Source organism: Lissotriton vulgaris, chromosome 1_1 (assembly GCF_964263255.1).
Source record: "Lissotriton vulgaris chromosome 1_1, aLisVul1.2, whole genome shotgun sequence".
Classification (NCBI taxonomy): Eukaryota; Metazoa; Chordata; class Amphibia; order Caudata; family Salamandridae; genus Lissotriton; species Lissotriton vulgaris.
In genome coordinates, this window is record NC_141685.1 from 470,770,291 (window position 1) to 470,789,947 (window position 19,657).

Consider the following 19,657-nt stretch of genomic DNA (forward strand, 5'->3'; position numbering starts at 1 on the left):
ACGCCCCGCACCGCTGAAGGCGTTAATCTTGTTTTGTTCGCTATGCTAGTGCAGTGGTTTACAAAAATTTAGAATTTTAAAACTTGGAATGGGTAATATTTCCACGTTAGCTGCTTATCATCCAATAATTCGGTCCAGATGTACCATCCCTTTTTGCACCTGCAAAAGAGTAATGCATGTACAAACTACAAATGCTAGTTTGCGAGTTACTGACTCGCAAAATAGCATTTGCGACACTCGCTATCAGGAATGGGTGTCCCTTCCTAATAGCGAGTCAACATGCTTTGTACTCATGTTTTGCGGACGCAAAACACTCACAGTTTACCACCTACTTCAAGTAGGTGGTAAACCACTTGCAAAGGAGAATGCGAGTATGTGGGAAAATATTTTTTAAGAGCAGACAGTGGTCCCAGAGACCACTGTCTGCCCTTAAAAAAATGAAACTGAAAAGTTTCATTTTTCTTCTTTAAATGCATCCCTTTTTCCTTTAAAGAAAACGGGCTGCATTTAAAAAAAAAACTGCTTTATTAAAAAAGCAGTCACAGACATGGTGGTCTGCTGACCCCAGCAGGCCACCATCCCTAGCCATTCCTAAAGGGGTCGCAAATTTCGCCTGCCTCATTAATATTAATGAGGCATGCAAATTGCGGCCCCATTAGGAATTGCAAACAGTGTCTAAGACACTGTGGAGCATTCCAATTAGCGAGTCGCAAATTGTAAGTCGCAAATACGACGCAATTTGCGACTCGCTAATTGGCGGATCTTACATCTGTCCCCTAATGTATTAGTTATGAAGTAGCTTAGTAATGTTTTCGTCTATTAACTCTGGTTAACGTTCAACCTCTCATTTATAAGGAACTGATGCTTACCTAGTAGTTCATTTACCTATCTACTGCTATTGTTGCTATCGAATGTAATACAAGTTATAAAACATGCAAAATAAAATTTGGCATGTGGCAACAATTATGCATTATATCCACTGGTGTGATTTTATTTACCGGGTTGAGATACACGAATTTAAGAAAACTATTGTGTCTTGCTCAACTTTGTCTATCTATTGGGAGATTAAACATGCTAATAAAAACACCTTCTTTTTGCATCTTATCCTTGACATACCTACAGCTCCTTTTAGATTAACAACATGGATTTTCTCAAATACACGTTTAACCCTGTACTTTAAACACAGTATTCTCATGCGCCCGCTGAAGTTTGTTAAACATAATTTATCTCCACTTATTAAAGGTCTTTTTGTATGATAGAATTGTATATGAATGAAAGGACTTACCTTGAAAGTGTGAATATTTGAAACCAGCCAAATCCGATTTTACAACTCGTGGTCCAATCATATACATTATTGCATTATTTGAGAAAATTATATCTTCCATCTATGCCACCTAAAGAGAAATCATTGACAAAGTCTCTTGGTCATTCTCATTAATCTTGTTTATGGAACTGCCTTTTTGTATTGTAACAAAAAGCATATTTTTTTCTCTTTTGAAGACAGATGTGGTGACGTGCTTGTGAATGCCAGTACTCCCGTGGCACCAGTTGGTTCAAGCATAACAATTTGGTGTTCTACTAACCAGTTGAAAACATGCAGAAGTATTACCATAAATAACAGACATGGGATTCCACAATCGACAATATGTGAGGACCGGAATACAAAAACCATCAATGCTAGCAATCTCACAATTGGTAAAATCACCTTCACCTGCTCTCTAGACTGTGAAAACACCCGCAACATCTGTGGAATTTACATTGACGTTGGCAGTAAGTGCAGCAGCGTGACACTATTAATTGATTTTTACGATTCTTTATCTATGAAGTGTACTTAAAGACAATTTTTTCCACATTATATAATGCTTTCCAGTATTAACATAATAGCAAATCTTTACGTTTAGGGTGTGTATATAAAGTTTGTGATAAATATGAAAAAATTGAAGACTGAATCCGAAAATAGTTGTTGATAGTTTATGTCTCTAACAAATGTTATTGAATGTGGCAAATTATACCTGTCACTCTGTTACATTCTTGCATTCCTTCAGTTATGTTTTCTATCTCTATTACCTCTATTATAGTGGCTGGAGCCTAGAATGTATGATGCGTGCCTGCATCTTACATGCTGGGCTCCAGATTCTGCTTCAACTGTATTATTGATCTGGACGTGCTGTGCTCTTTCCATTAAGCTTCAAAATAAATCCTTATATTTTTTATACTATACATGCTTCTTACTTTTTTATACTGGCGACGAGGGACATCCATCATATTTCTGCCACGTTTTTTTTGGAGCACAGGAGCAGGAATTTTAAGAATCCACTACTTCAAGATTTAAAACTACATCCCTTACATTAGAAGAGAAGCGGACCGCGTTGTATCGATTTCCTGCTTACTCCGGTGAATTTCCTTGAAGTATTTAAGATTTCCTAAATTTCTTCGTGTTTTCGGCGTTTGGTGAGTGAACCGAGACTGGTTGTGTACGTCATCCTGATGCTCGACGCTTCAACCAATCAGACACTTCCTTCAGCGTCTGCTCTGATTTGTCACTCGGTGTCAGGCATTTCAACCAGCCTCTTCTATGCGTCATCGCGCATCACGCTAAGCGTCATTGCGCACCACACTAAGCTGCCATTTTGTATCCATGGTAACTGAAGTTACCGAGAAGGTAGAAAACACGAAGCATTTCATTTATGCCAACCGGACAGGAGAAATCGAACTGTTTTGCTTTTGATTTAAAAAAAAAAGGTACACTTTTACACGCTCTTCTCTTCCTTGCGTGTTTTGTGTTAATTAGTTCTCACTTGAGAGAATTTCCTCCAAAGCTACTGTTTTTTTTTTCATTTTAAAGAATTCTTTACAAACTATTGACTTCCTCACATTAATACTATTTGATAAACTACACGCTATACCAACATTTCTTTCTACTTTTGGAGCCTTATACAGTGGAAATTTGAACAGGAGTTCTCTTCATTTTATTGCAAGACTACCATCTACTGGATGTTTTTAATAATTGTTTTTAACCTTCATTACATTTAGGATTCGTTTTGGACTTTATATGGTGATATTATTTTATTTCTTTTTCTTAATTTTCTTAATTTATTTATTTAGTATTCATTTACATTGAGGATTTATTATATCCTTTAACATGCAATTTGATCCTCCTTCTAAGTTCTTACAGTCTAAAGGTGATCCGCCTATTCCATGGACAAGATGGAAAGAAGAATTTTTTACTTATCTCAAGGCAATGGACGGAGAACGCATGTCTGCAGAGAGAAAAAAGAACATATTTTTACATTGTCTTGGTTCAGAGGGACAGTTAGTATTTAGAACATTGCCACCTGTAAGATCGGGTGGTGATAGTAATTTATATGATGAAGCTGTTTCAAGGATTGAAGGGAGATTCAAACCTATTACTAGTGTTGCACTTAATAGATTCAAATTTTATACTAGAGTTCAGGATGAAAAAGAATGTTTTGATGATTTTCTTACAGCTTTACGTGCATTATCACTACATTGTAATTTTGGTCTTATGACGGATGAAATGATCAGAGATCAGATCATTGTGCGTGTAAAGAGTAAGAAAGTTCAAGAACAGTTGTGGATCATAGGTGATCCTAGCTTAGAAACAGCTATCAGTACTGCTAAAGCTCTTGAGCAGTCAGATAAATGGATAAAATCTTTGGATAAAGCATCTACTTCTAGTACTTCTACCTCTAGTAATGAGGTCAGTGTTGTTAAACCTCATGAACAAAATTTTTTTTATTATTCCAATAGGTACGATGGAAAGACTAAACAGTTTTTCTGTTTTAGATGTGGTAATCCTGACCATATTGCTTCTTTTCCGCAGTGTCCAGCTATTAGTAGACAATGCAATAAATGTGGGCGTTCTGGACATTTTTCGAAAATGTGCAAAACTCCTACAAAGTCCTTCCAAGACACTAAAAAATCTTCGTTTTCTACTTCTAAACGTCCTGCTGGTAATGTGTCATATGATAATGATGAAGCATGTAATGATCCAGATATTAAGGAGTTTGGTATTGTTGTTTCCGTACAAGAGTCATTTGACATTTCACAAGCTGATACTTTATCTTCTCCTAAAAGTTTTGTTAACATTTTAGGAAAAGTATTAGAGCTTATGGTGGACTCTTGGTCCCCTTGGACCATTATCACTCATGAATATTCTATAGAATCGTTTGGAGATCTAGTTGGTATCAATGCGTTATCTAAACCTGATATCAGTGCTTACAATTTCGATGGATCTAAAATCAATTATATTGGTTTTAAGGAAGTTCTACTTACAATCAAGAGTAGTTCTGCTATGGTTAAATTATATGTTGCATGGAAAGGAGTGAATGTGGTGGGATGGAGGGACCAAGCAAAGTTAGGAGTTACGTTGAACCCTAGGCTAAAAGATCCTGTGTCAGTTCTTGCTATATCTAATGGAGAGTCTACTGAGTTACCTGAGTTCACAGAAATTTCTTGTGCTTTTCCAAAAGTGTTTTCTGATAAGTTGGGTAAGTTGAATGGGTTTAGTCACAGAATCAAAGTTAAGCCCAATTCTGTTCCTGTTAAACAAAAACTAAGGGGGGTTCCTATTAGTATTAGGAATGAGCTTAGAGATATGTTAGATACCATGGTGAAGGAAAATATAATTGAGGAAGTGGAATCATCAGAGTGGGTTTCTCCCATTGTTTTAGCCATTAAACCTGACAAAAGTATTAGGCTATGTGTGGATTTGAGGGCACTTAACAAGAGTTTGGTTACTGACTGTAACCCACTTCCTAACATTAATGAAATGCTATGTATGTTGGATGGTGCATGTGTGTTTTCAACGTTAGACCTTAGGTCTGCGTATCACCAGATCGAACTCACTGAAGACTCTAAACAATTCACAGCATTCATTACCCCTCATGGGTTATTTCAGTTCAAGAGAATGCCATTTGGTTTGGCTTCAGCTGCTTCAGTGTTTCAAAGGGCCATGTATCACATCTTTAAAGATCTAGGATCATTCGTCAAGTGTTTTCAAGATGATATACTTGTGTTTTCTAAAAATAACTATGAACATCACTCTCACCTTAAAGAAGTTTGCTCTAAATTAGAACAATTTGGTCTGACAATTAAGGCCAGCAAGTGTAAATTTTTCTGTAAATCTGTTGAATATTTGGGACACACTCTTTCAGGAGAAGGAGTTGTACCAAAGAAAAATCTTGTGGATGCTATTATGAAAGCACCAGCCCCTGATAATAGGGAAAAATTGCTCTCATTTGCTGGGTTATGTGAGTATTATAGCAAATGTATTCAAAATTTTGCTAACAAGATGGAACCCCTGAGAGAGTTGACCAGGAGTTCTGCTAAATTCGTTTGGATGGACAAGCAAGACATTGCTTTTAAGCAAATCAAAAATGAGATTGTCAATGCTCCCACACTAAAATCATTCTGTATTAATAAGAAATGCATGTTACTGTGGATGCCAGTCTATATGGGATTGGAGGTGTTCTGAGTCAGTGTGCGGGTAAGGATCGGTGGTGTGTGGCATTTGCTTCAAGAACTTTATCTCCCACAGAAAGAAGGTACTCGGTTATTGAAAAAGAGCTGCTAGCCTGTATTTGGGCTGTGGAGCATTTTAGAAACTATGTGTGGGGAAATAGGTTTATTTTGAGAACAGACCTCAAACCGTTGGTAGGGATTTTGTCTCCTGGGGGTGGATGGAACTCTACTGCACGGATAGCTCGTTTATCTTCATGCCTTCAGGAATATGATTTTGAAATTGTGTATGTACCAGGAAAGAGCAATGTCACAGCAGATTTTCTCTCCAGGTTACCCTGTAGTGTTGATAAGGTTTCTACTATGGATCTTGATGTTGATGTTGTTGCTTCTATTGCTGATTGCATTTCTCAAGAGTTTTTAACGTTAACTGAAGAGGAATGGTTTAAGGAAATGGAAAAAGATTCTGTATGCCAACAAATTTTTGACTACGTAAGAGTTGGATGGCCTAACAGTAAGTGCACTTCTGCTGAATTAGCCTCTTTTTGTCAGGTTGCTTCTGAAATTGAAGAGTTTGGTGTTTTTTTGTTTAAGACTGGTAAGCTAATTCCTCCTGCTTCTTTACAAGAGAAGATTTTGTTGCTGGCTCACCAAGGTCATATTGGTATGTCGTCTATGAAACGTTTGATTAGAGAAAACTTTTGGTGGCCTGGCATTGATAAGATGGTTGACAGAATGGTGAGGGAATGTTCACAGTGTATTAGTAGCAATAAAATGCTTCATTTATCTTCTGCTCCTCTTAAGCCTGTGGCTTGGCCTAACTTTCCTTGGCAGAAAGTGGTGTTTGACATCTCTGGTCCTTTTAAACATTTGCCATTGAATGCTCGATTTGCTTTGGTTTTGGTTGATTACCATTCGAAATGGCCCGAAGTAAAGTTTGTTAGTAATGTCTCTTCACAGGTTATTATGTTTTTTTTTAAAGAGATTTTTGCAAGGGAAGGGTTTCCAGAGATTTTTGTCACGGATAATGGTACACAGCTGGTTTCTTCTGATATTGAACAGTTCCTTAAGAGTTGTGGTATTAAACATCATACTGTCTCCTTATATGAGCCTAGGGAGAATGGTCAGGTTGAGCGTTTCAATCGAGTTCTTAAGGATTGTATTAGTGGTATAAGTTCTTCTGATGATAGTTGGTTGGATGTTATCAGGAAAAAGTTATGGATCTATCGCATCACACCTCACTCTGTTACTGGTGTGAGTCCTTTCAAATTTCTGAAAGGAAGGGAACCTACTTCTGTCATTTGTCCTTGGTGGGTTAAGAAGTTAAACAAGAATGATTCTAAAGTTGATCTTGAGAGCGTTGCTAAACGTGTTGAAGATAAGCAACAGAGTATGAAAGTGTTGTTTGATTCAAAAATGAATGTCAAACTTCATGATTTTGTTGTAGGAGAATGGGTGAGGATTTAAAAACCCGGGTTTCTAGTTAAAGTGTTTTCTAAATTCTTTCCTCCCATTAAAGTGGTTAAAGTTTTCAAAAACAGTGTTGCCACTCAAGATGGAAGAGTTTGGAATGTTCGTAGGGTGGCCAAATGTCCCGGTTCTTTTAACTCACTTCCATCTCAGACGCCTTGTCTCAATAACAATCCAGGCATGTTGATGCGTAATGTTAATATGTGTCCTCAAGGTTCTCCCCATAAAGATTTGTCAATTGCATCTAGAGTTAAAACTGATGTTAGACCCAAAAGAATGCCTAGTAGGTACCTGTGTTAATTTCTTTTGTTAGGGATAAGATGTGTTAAATTCTTGCATTCCTTCAGTTATGTTTTCTATCTCTATTACCTCTATTATAGTGGCTGGAGCCTAGAATGTATGATGCGTGCCTGCATCTTACATGCTGGGTTCCAGATTCTGCTTCAACTGTATTATTGATCTGGACTTGCTGCCTAACGGACGTGCTGTGCTCTTTCCATTAAGCTTCAAAATAAATCCTTATATTTTTTATACTATACATGCTTCTTACTTTTTTATACACTCAGACTCAGGGCCGGCTTGAGGGTGGTGCGCCCGCTGGGCGCTAACCTGGGAGTGGGACACTGACTTCAGGGGGCTCGCACTGTGTTTAGCAATAACTTACGATTTAAAAACATCTGTTGCAGACTTCCTTGCGCCTCTTGCTTTCAGGCAGCAATAAAAATGTCAAGATACCTCTTGTGATTGATGTTCCTGAGAGAGAGATCAGAGTTTGGTTTAGGGGCAGTTTCGACTCGCCATACAGTTGCACTGAGGGTTAATATGCCTGCTGCAGAGAACAGCTCTGTATTTTATGTGAATAGCTGAGTGGATTACTGCTTTGCCACAGAGCTCCTTTTGTTACAGCAGTTCACAAGATACAACCCTAATATAGAACAGTGACCATTATTAACTGTCATCAAAGAACTGCATGCAAACTGCATTATATATAGGTTAGAACGTTATTTATTTTCCCAAGTCTTTCATTATCTATTCCTAATATTGATAAAAGGGCTCATTTGGGTAGATTTACATTCTTATTAGTAAATCCAGCCTCTACTGGTTCTTTAAACAAATGAAATGTATGTGAGAGTGGGGCTATGGAAAGATTAGGGCTAGTTTTGCCTGGTGGTGGTAGTGTGGAAATCCAAGAAGGCGGTCATGGGGGAGTGTCAAAAATAATTGTTGCACTGTGCACCAGCAGTGCTAATGGCGGCCCTGCTCAGAATAGTTCAGACTGTTATTAACCCCTTGGCTGCGGGGCGTTTTCACTTGCTGTGCGGGGGGAGGGGGGTCGTGCACGGCGCCGCCGTGTTTGTGACGAGCTCAGCTCGTCTTGAGGCACATTGGAGCTGCACTCATGACGAGCTGAGCTCGTCACGACCACACCCGTTTTGAAATGTTCAGCACAGTGGGGAAATTATCCTTGCGTGTGAACGTTCCAACGGTCGTGACGAGCTGAGCTCGTCATGAGTGCAGCTCAACCGCGCCTCATGACGAGCTCAGCTCGTCATGAGCACGCAAGGGTTAAATGGCACTGCCTTCATTCGTTAGGAAGAAACGCATGTACATTTCTATGTCATAAGTCACCTGCAGCGGAACAGGCCTGTCATTTACTGTGGTGACTGCTAGTTTTCTATTGGTGTGGTAGGAATGCTTCTCTAAGTACAGGAAGTTACAGCAGTGGTAACGTTTATAGATTTTCATCGCAAACACTCTATGCAAATGCAGAGATGGGCACTGTGCCTCAGTGCTGATTGTCAAGAAAGTATAACATTTCATTTTCTTTATTTGTGGTGTTTGGACCGTCTGAATTTTCAGCTTTCTACTTCAGGATGCCTTTCTTATTTGTGAAGATACAGCAATGCGCCCGAGTCGCAAACATAATTGTGTATGGCCTGCTCTTTCAGGATTCCAATTAATCTCTGCATTTGCTTGCCTGATTGCTCAACCACCCCATGTGCTGGTTACTTTCTTTTCATGTATTGCGGCAGCCCCCGTTCCTGCCATCTTGAGTGAGTGAGTGTGGTCCCACCTGGAGTTCCCTTGTTGTCCACTGCCCACCCACTGTTTCTGTTTCACTTTCTCAGCTCTATCTGTAGTGCTCTTAAATCCGTCGCTAGGGGAGATTTGTTAACTACGCATTCCATTAAAAACACAGAATTCAGACAAAAACTCTGTAGCGGAGTCAGCTACTAAACCTCACCCACAAATGATTTGATAAAACATATTTACATGCTAAAAAACATTTAACCAATTCACAAAAGTTAACTTTGGAAATGGAAAATATTAGGCAATGAACGAGGTGATGATTTTGCCCTAACCTAGGGGGAGTACCAAGCAAATGCCTTGAACATTTGACTCATGAGGTACACCTAGTAATGACTAGTGGAACTGCAGCTTCATGAAAGGGTTTCAATGCTTTTGCATTTGACTGGTGAGGGACACCTAGTAACAACTAGTAGAACTGCAGCTTGATGTAATAATTTCAATGCTTTTGCATTTGACTCGTGAGGGACACCTAGTAATGACTAGTTGAACTGCAGCTCTTTGTAGAAATATTTTTATATTGGATACTATAATATTCACTGCCCACTGCTAATCTCGTCTCATAATGCTTTGCAGGGCCTTTGGTTCGGATTGTAATTTTGCCCATAACTGTGCTTGGGGTGGTCCTAAAAGGATGGGACCACCACCGAGTTGTTCAGCAAGATGTGCTCTGTGTTTTCAAGGCATCTGCTTGGTTCTCTCCCTAGGTTAGGGGGGACCCAAAAGCATCACCTCTCTCACTGCTTGCTAAATTTTCATTTTCACTTTTGGGCAATGACTATATATATTTTAGCATCTAAAGACAGAGATACTTGTTATTTTACCAAAAGTACATGAGGTTTCTGTTTTATTAATTGGGAGTCCGAAGGAGCAAAGTTCAACTTTGTGGAATTCCATGTAGTAGTACTCTGCCAACTACACCCATCCTTAACTTTGATACGGCAGGATGTCAGCAGATTCTGGGCGGGCCGGCAGGAGGCCCCCAATTCACTCCCTGGCCATTGCAGCAAGGTCACACTCCCCAGGTGCTCATATATATTATGTGTCTATCCTTCCTACATACCTGTGATAATGCAGGAATGTTGGACACCAGTGCCTAATTGCAAAGTAATCAGTTCTAGGTCCCAATTTCTTTTCTGGAGGATGCTACCCACTGCTAAACCTGGTGCATCCTACTTCAACCTCTAGCAAAACCTAATAGTGCATGAACACTGCCTGAAGCAGTTTTGTTTCAGAGGAGCTCTGGAGGAGAGGGACTCCAATCAGTTCTTGAAAATTGCTTTCATTTTCAGGGTGTGCAGACCTGCGGTGGTCCGTGCACGTAAGAGCGGTGGGACGTTAGGGCCAGGTGAGGGGCGGGGGGGATTTCGACAGATGGCGATGAGGGAAAAATTATTTATTTTAATTTTCCTTTGTGGTCATCTGTCGAATCGACCCCCTCAACTCGGCCCCACTGCATTACCTGCATGGGCCACTGCCGGTGCAGACAGGATACAATAGAATGAAGCCTCACATATCTAACAGACATAAATCCTAAGGTTTCATGCACAAGCCACAGAACTAAACTGTAAAAAATCTAGCATGCCAGATGAGGGGCAGCTGGTGATCTTTGAAAGTGGTGAGCATAATGTTTGAACTGAATTGCAGCAAGCAAACAAAGCAAGCAAGCCTTTGTTTCCCCAAAAAGTTTAGGTGTGTTCTTCTCCAGGGAATATTCAGAAAAAAATCTAATTTTACACCACAAATGTCATAAAATTTGCTTAAAAGCAATGGGATATGAAAGACATTAATGACATTTTGCAATACTTTCATGGTGTGCCAAGTAAGCCCGATCTTTCCCAGGAGTGTTTTAGGTTCGGCTGCCCTAGGATAAATTTAAGAAAATTGCAGCAAATGAGTGTTTTTGTTAGCAAAAATTCTTTTAAAAATTCTAAAAATCAACAGTGAAACAAGTAGTTTAGAAAATGCAATTTCACATGGCCTCCAATTTATAATTGCTTCTATCTACACCTAACTTCCTTTCATTTTTCTCATCAGGCCATTTAAAGTGGACTCTCAGCTATAAATAATGTTTTACTGAGAATCTCCTTGCCAGAGGAAGCATGGAAAAATAAAACCATTACCAAATCTACAATTTCCTGTGGCACAACAAAGTTGCTCAGGTTACGAGAACAGATTTGTGCAGCAGCTAAATAACACTAACTTTACAGAACGGGGTTTTAAACAAGGGTGGTGATTATCTTTCAACTAAAAATCAGCTTGCCATTTTCAATGAATATACATTTTTCATTAACTAACATGCACTTTGCACTTAGGAAAAAATCTCAGAGCCCTCAAACAAATGCTCTTCATGGGGGGAAAACGATTTGTCTCGAAATATCAACTTTTAATTTTTAGTAAATACACGCTTAGTACCGAAACCTCAATTTATCATTTTCATCAAGTGCCCACATGCCATAATGCCACATATGCATATTCTGCCTGGAATTCCCATGTATCACAATCTCATTCCATGGACACCCACAATCTGAATATAATTATCACTATAATGCTAGGACCAGTACTATACCAAGGACTGTCATCGTTATGCCATGGTTCCCACTGTTGGCCAGGAATTAACACCATTAAGCTAGGGCCAGCATTATACCATTGGTGGGTGCCATTGTGTAAAGCATGTTCACATTAAGCCAAGAATTACCACTATTCTATACGGATCAGCATTAGACCAGGGGTGGACACCATCAGGCAGTGGCTGCCAACACCAGGCCAACAATTAGCACCATTGTGCTGTGACCAGCATTAAACCAGTAGTCGGCACAATCATACAATGGATGCCAATAATAGGCCAAAAATCACCAGCATTGTAGGGTTGGCCAAGCTCATAACAAAAACAGGCAGGTGACTTGTGCCCAACTTAATCTAAACATTACCACTATTATGCTATTACGTTATTAAGCTATTATTGGCAACAGAAAGGATGATTATCATACTTGTGGCAACTACTCACAGCATGATAAGAATTGCCACCAATATGCCAGGGTAAGCATTTTGTTAGAGGTGGACAGTATCATGCGATTGATGCCCCCAATATGCTAAGAATTAAGACTTTGAAAGAGGACCAACGGATATGTCATGTTGCCACTGAATGATAGCACCTGCGCATGGTGAGCTTAGTCTATACTCAATCACTTGTGGCAGTTCTCTATCCCCATGCACTCTGAGGATTGGGAAATCTGCAAACCTCGGCCAGAAAGCAGTTTTCAATGTCCTCCAAAGCCGTGCCAGTCTGCCCCTCTTCCAGCCGGACTCTTGTGCATCGATGGCTGGGGCAGCCGGTCTCTCTAGCAGTATGATTTTCTATTCCTCCAAAGTTGTCCAGATCCTCCCTGATGCCCACTTCCTTCAAAGGGACATGCTTTTGATGCCTACACTGCAGTACTCTCACTCCAGTTCAAGCCAATGAACAAATACCCGGTATGATACCTTCATGAGTCTCCCCACTCTTGGAAGGGACTCATTTATTCCTGGTGCTGGACTGAGGGTACTATCATTCTCAATACAAACATATGCATGCAGATACTGCAGTGGCAGGTCTGAGATACATTTTAAAGGCTACTTGTGAGGGTAGTACAATCAGTGCTGCCAGCCCAATGGTGTCATTTGATTTACAACCCCTGGGCACAAACAGTGCACTCTACTAGGGACTTATCAGTAAATCAAATATGCCAATCATGGGTAACTAAGTATAACAATAGTTTACACAAGGAGCACTTGAACTTTGACACTGATCAGCAGTGGCAATGTGCTCAAAGCATCTAAGTCAGCAAAATACAGCATACCGTCAAAATACAAGAGGTAGAGGCAAAAAGTTAGGGGAAACTACGCCCAGGATGCCAAGTCTAACACGTGTTCCGTCCAGCTGAAAAGTGGGGAGAACTACCCAGCCTCTTGGGAGTTCTTGGGAGTTCTCATTACTAAGGTGGAAGAATCTGGACAGACCATCAGCCTTGGTGTGTTCTGTACCGGGGTGTGTTCCACCATAATGTCCATTCCCTGTAAGGAGATGGACCCACTCAACAATTTGGGGTTCTCAAAGTGAGGTTTGAGGTGGTTTACATGCAGGGCCCTTAATACCATCGCTGCTGATGGTATTCCCCTCCTGTGCTGAGCTATCTGTAAATCCCATTGTTCATGACGAGCTCAGCTCGTCATCAGCACAGCTCAACCGTGCCTCATGACGAGCTGAGCTCGTCATGAGCATCGAAGGGGTTAAGGGGTTCCTAGGAGTCTGCAAGTTCATCAAGTAGGTCACTTCACTCTTGCACTCCACCACCTCAAGTCGCCCAGTCCACTTGTCTTGCAGCGCACAAGGCTCCACTGGTGCCATCACCTACACTTTTTGGCCAGGTTGACACTATACCAGAGTGGCATTCTGGTCGTACCAATGTTTCATTTCCTCCTGGCTCGCTTCTAGGTTTGTCTGGGCAAGTTTCCTGAAGTTTTGATTCTGGTTTCGGAAGGCCAGCATGAAACTAAATACATTCTGGGGAGTCTTACGGGAGCTTTCTCCTATCCCTCCTTCATCAGACTGAGAGGTCCTCTCACAGTGTGTCCATACAGCAAATCAAAGGGACTGAACCCTAAGGATTTCTGCAGTACCTCCCTGTAGGCAAACAACAAGCATGGTAAGATGATGTCCCACTTACATCTCATGGGTTCTGTTAGACGCTTTATTATGCTTTTCAGGGTTCGTTTCACTCTCCAAACCAACCCATTTCCTTGGAGATGGTAAGGAGTGGTGAATTTGTTCATTACACCACACTCCTCCCACAGAGGCATCATATACCTATATATTAAGTTGTTACCCTGGTCAGATACCACCTCTCTGGGTAAAAACACACAGGAAAAGATCCCCATCAATGCACAGCTCACCACAGGGGCCAAGGTTGTCCTGAGAGGGACAGCTTCCGGGTACCTGGTGGCATGGCCCAGCAAGACCAAGATATACTTGTTGCCTTTGGAAGTCTTGGGTTCCAGTGCCCCATAATATCAAGGCTCACCCGCTAGGACAGGGTGCTCGCAATGGGGAAAGGTTGGAGGGGGACTTACACTTCCACCCTCTCTTGCCGCTTGCCTGGCAAGTCTGACAAGACCTACAATGAGTATCAATGTGCCTTTAAATTTAGGGCCAGAAGAAGTGGGTGACAAACCTGTGAAAGGTCTTATTGTGCTTCAAATGTTCTACCACTGGCAAATCGCGAGCTAGCCCACAACCCCTCCTTGGGCCTACCTGAGGGGGGTGCCTTACATGTAAGAAAAGGGACGGTTGGGCCCTGGAAAGTGGGTGCATTTGCCAGGGCAACATGTCAGTTGAAAACTGTGTGCACAGACACTGCAGTCTGAGATACATTTGAAAGGCTACCTGTGTGGGGGCACATTCAGTGCTGCACGCCCACTAGTATAATTTGATTTACAAGCCCTAGGCACACACAGTGCACTGTACTAGGGACTTATCAGTAAATCAAATATGCCAATTATGGATAACCAATTATAACAACAGTTTATACATGGATCACTTGAACTTTGACACTGATCAGCAGTGGCAAAGTGCCCAAAGCATCTAAGCCAGCAAAAACGAAATCCAGCATACCATTAAAATACAGGAGGTAGAGGCAAAAAGCCATGGGAAACCATGCCAAGGATGCCAAATCTAAAACTACCACTCCCCTTCTCCACCTTATGGGCACACAACCTTTCCCTCCCCCACTCAGGAACACTCTCTGCTCTGTGCTGTGCCTCCAATAAGTTGGGTATGTAGAGTGGCACAGGAACAAGATAACCGGACCCTCCTACTCAAGCAATTCCATTGTGTGTTACTATGTGTGATTCTTTGCAATTTGTGTAGTTACTCAAGTCCTATGCAACTCACCCAGCCACTGCTATCTATCTGCCCTGTGGTACCATTGGTCCCTTGCTCGCTGTGCCCTGGATTCAAGATAGCCTAGCTGATGAGGGGGTGATACCCCATAACCGGTCCCTGGATGCTTGTTTCTGTACAGAGAGAACCCAGCTTGGCTATTTGAGCTGGACTGTTCCCATGAGGAGCAGGGTCAAGACTGATTTGGCTGGGTCCAAACTGGAGTTGTGAGCAAAATATCAATGGATTTAGACAGATTTCTTGACTGGGGGAAAATGTTTGATTTATTCAGAATTCCGTTCATTTGTTGCCGCAGCATCGGTCATCAAAGGCAGCGGGCATGTACAGCATATCCAAGTCATTGTTCATGCCATGGTGGTTATTGTTCCTAGCTTGCAGTGGTGGTACTGGGCTTGGGACCATGTCAAAGCTTGCTGCATTACACCTGTACACTACTGTGTGCCTACTTGAAATAGAATGTCCTGGGCCTCATGTGGGCCAGCAGCACTGGAATGGATGCCGTCGTAGACTGGGGTGCGGATTTGAGGACATGTACATGGCTTGCCCCAACTTAGTCCACTCAGTTGAATTATAATAGCCAATTGATGGAAGCTTTTGTGGGTGGCAAGGCCTGTGCCGGCGCTGAAAACAAAATCATATGGGCTGGCCTCTGCGACCTGCAGCAGAAATAAAAATGCAGCAATATCAATGAAGTGTATGGATGCTGTGTTCGATATTGCATTTTCGAACCACAGCAGCAGAAAGTTTAATGGTTCTCATGAATGACTGTTAGTGTTCTTTACTACCTTCCTACACAGTGTTCTGTGGACAAAAAAACCTGTAATTTTGGAATCACAGACTATGCTTCCGTAAAACAGTTTGTGCTCTCTGTGCTCCCAACTAGATTTGGTTGCATCCCCCTATGGGCACACTCCTGTTGCCTCCACTGAGGTTTTATAAACTTTGTAAATAAATGAATCCTTCAAGTTCACAGTTTGGTTTTATCCGTTGATTTTTATTGAAATTGTAAGAGGTGTCCTTTTGGAGAATACTGGATTCCAGTTGGATGCAGAACAAAAGTCATGCCACATGCTTTGTAACATTATTTTTTTATATAAAAGCTTTTCTAGTTTAGGACATTCAGAACCCTTGCAGACAGATTTAGAGATGGGAGGCTGCAGAGGAGTTTCAGACTTCGATGCAGAATTGTAGGGAGCAGAGCAGATGTGATGTTCAGATGCAGTGAAGGAGAGGAGAGACATTGATGAAGAACAGAACAGAGGCAGACAAAGGCAGATTAGATGCAGGCTTTGTTCCACTCTGACCTTTATTAAAATCCCTATCATTATGCTTTTATGCTTTGACTAACTGGCTTTACCAAGGCTTATTAGCTCTATGCTTTATTTCTCTTTGTGGAAGATTCTGAAATTATTAATTATTGATTTAGCTTCATGCTAATCTCACTCTTGCTTTACTTTTACTCTTCATGAGTTATGACTGACATAATTTGTGCCTAATTTTCTTAGAATAGGGATCCTTTCCTTTATGGAACACGCTGTATGGAAATTTATGATATGCTCTGTACTAACTTTATTTTTCGATTATTGATTCTGTAACCTTATTGATACCTGACTAATGAGTGAAGAGTCAGAGAATCTTAAATATTGATTAGAAAATAAATCCCCTTACAACCAATCACAACTCTCATTATTGACTAAAATGTTTATTTGCATTTGATTACTTGCCCATGTTTATGAAGGAGCTTTTCTGATCAAACTACGGTGGCCAAGATCCATCGCCTTGAGCGGAAACAAGGGTAATGGTAATTAAAGGTAATGGAGTCACATTTTCTAAATTTCCAAAGAGCGATTACCCTGAGATTTCCACGTTATCAGTTTCATTAGAAGTTTGGAGGACAGGGTACTGAAACCTTCCACTCACTGCCCAGCGGACTTGTCATTGTAAGTACCTCAGGCCTTCCATCCTATTTAGGGCAGATGTTCTGAGACACATTTGTTCTCTTTAGGACCTCTGGGAAAAGATTGGTTGTCCTGAGCATAAAAAATAAAAACTGAGGCCCACACCCAGGGAGAAAATTCACAACTTGATGGGTCATTAGTCTTTAATTTTACAAAAACAAGCTCAAGCTTTGGCCTCGCAAACTTTCAGTGCCTCAGAGGAGAAAAAGTGGTGCTGATTCCCTTGAAGGTGCAGAGATCTCTATCATGTAGGTGGAAATCTCTACAAATGACAAACTGTAGTCAGGACCCTCACAGTCTTGCCAACATTTGAGGTTTTTTTTTTTTTACATTTTCATGTTGTACTGTAAAGTGATCATTACATGTAAGCTGTTGTCTTCAGTATAAAAAAGAAATAATACAGTATTAGGACTCATTTCAATAAAAGACTGTTGGATATTCTGTCTCCCTGGCCACAAAGCCGATTCCCACCTTTCTAGAAAAGATATCCATGTTCTACTGTGAAATGAGAAATAACTCACATTTAAGATTTTGCTACTACAATGAACCCTGGAGGAATCTATGGCCAGATGTATGTAGCTTTTTTAAGCGACCACAAAAAAGCATTGTTATATGTACAAAATCCTATTTGGCAATTCGGTAACCTATTACCAAATTGCTAAATGGGATTGAGATTCGGTATGGCTACTGAGAATCGCTAACAGTGTAAAATACCCTTACGTTTATTGCTGTTTCCGATTACCTAATAGCGAATCGCAAAAATGTGCTATTAGGTAATTGCAAACATAAAGCTAGCTATGTACATCTGACCTCTAGTCCCCAAGTGGTTTGCAAACATATTTAGTTTATTTTCAGTTTTATAAGTTTAGTTTTTCACATGTAATAGAACTCAGAAGTGAAAGTATAGTCTAATTTGCCTATTGTGCTGAATTGTTTTCTGGACTTCTCAAAACACAGCCTGAAAATTGGCTTTCTTAACCCCCTTGCACTCATGTTCCGTCCCGCGATAGAAAGAGAGCTGGACTGCAATAACCCTACAACCCAAAGCATTCGTTGATTGAGATGCACACTAGGTAGTAGGTAATCCTACGAGATAACACAGGGATAATTGGTGGAACTCAAACCCTCTTTCACAATGCACTGGCATACCCAAGAACATTAGAAAACATCAGGTTTTTTTCAGAGATTTATTTTTACTATCAAAATCCTATCCTGTGTCATGCACTATGAATTATAACTATTACGAAAATCAACAAAATCATTGCAAAAGAATAGAATGATTAACAGATCATACTGTAACATATTGGTAACATCTGTAACTTTTTTATATATATAACATAAATAAATATATCTCCAACCCCACCCCCATCTCTTTGATTAACCAAACTAACCTTAGCACCAAGAAGGGAGTTCATTTGAGTTTCTAAGATGATTCACACACCTGCATGCCTCGTCTGAATAGTAGAACCAATTTTCAGTTAGATAGCAGCATAATAGGGGGTATTTTCAGTTAAATAGCTGCATAATTGGGGTGTACCCACCCCAAGGAAGGGACCCATTAGTCCCAACCTTTTACCCACCTGTAACGCCCCTAAATCTAGCATTTCGGGGCTGCCCTGAACCTTGCCTCCTCAGACAAGAAACGACTAAGAAGAAAAGAAGAAGAGAGACCAAAAAAGCGGGGCTAAGCTAAGAAGAGGAGGACGCCCGCTTACCTGTCCCCAGCCCCAACGGCCTGTTCCCACCTCGAACCTGCGGAAGCATAAATCCCTTGTGTCCTGCAACCAGCAATCTCAAGAAACCCGAGGACCTGCCCTACCTTCCCAACTAAGACTTTGTCTTCTGTGAGCACCGGATTTGCTCATCCATAGACTGTGGCTCTGGCCAAATCAGCGAGTCTGCACCACTTTGCACCCAATGCCCACCCGAGTTTGAGAGGCCCAACACCATGAGGAGGTCCCCCGGCGATTCTGACATGAGATACAGTGATCTCTGACCTGCGTCTAAACTCCCAGCGAAGCCTGCAGCCTCTTTGTGGAGAAGTGTGGCTCAATAGTTAGAGCAGGCAGACCTCGATGCAGAGCTCTGGCCAGGGACCAGGGTTCGATTCCTGCCCCGGCGGGTCTCATTAATTCCCCTGACCGGATATTCTCGCCTCAGTGCCTATTCTGATCATGGGTCCCACGATGCAACTCTGGGCAATAGCTTGCTTAGTCTCCACAACGGCCCCCACAACGTGAGGGATGCCTGGTCTGCACCATGGGGGTGCCCAGGAGTGGACACTTCACAGGGAAAGCCAGGAAGGGTTCCCTTGCGGTATTCGTACAAGCGCCGGGAAACCCACTGCGGGTAGCTGTGCGCTATACAAGTACAAAAACATTTACATTTACATTTACATTTCTGGCAGATCCCCCTGACCACGACTGTAGCTGGCAAGAAAACCCAACGCCTAAAGACACCAGTGCTTTCGAAGCCCCACGGCCTTGAGTGGCCCAACCAACGGTGTCCCAGCATCCCCAGGCATCCCAACTGGTGGTCACCTCCAGAAGATCTTCGTCCCCGAGCCTGCAGTCTTTGTTGAATCCAGAGAATCCCCATTGCAAACAAAAGTGCTCCCAATGTCAAACCAGCACCCTGAACCCAGCCGCCCCTGCGCTGTTGCCGGTGTACTTTGGGTGCTAATTCGGATCCCCCTTTACTCTGAGCCTAAAACCTGGAGCTT

General features: G+C 41.5%; 1 protein-coding gene across 1 annotated transcript in view; it reads left to right on the forward strand.

Annotated features, from left to right (window-relative positions):
* Nucleotides 1-19,657, forward strand: part of LOC147747365 (interleukin-12 receptor subunit beta-2-like) — a 553,753-nt gene that overhangs the window by 166,578 nt on the left and 367,518 nt on the right. Inside the window, exon 4 of the mRNA XM_086936246.1 lies at nucleotides 1,501-1,770. Within this exon, the coding sequence (XP_086792372.1) occupies nucleotides 1,501-1,770 (270 nt within the window). The remainder of the gene's footprint in view (nucleotides 1-1,500; nucleotides 1,771-19,657) is intronic.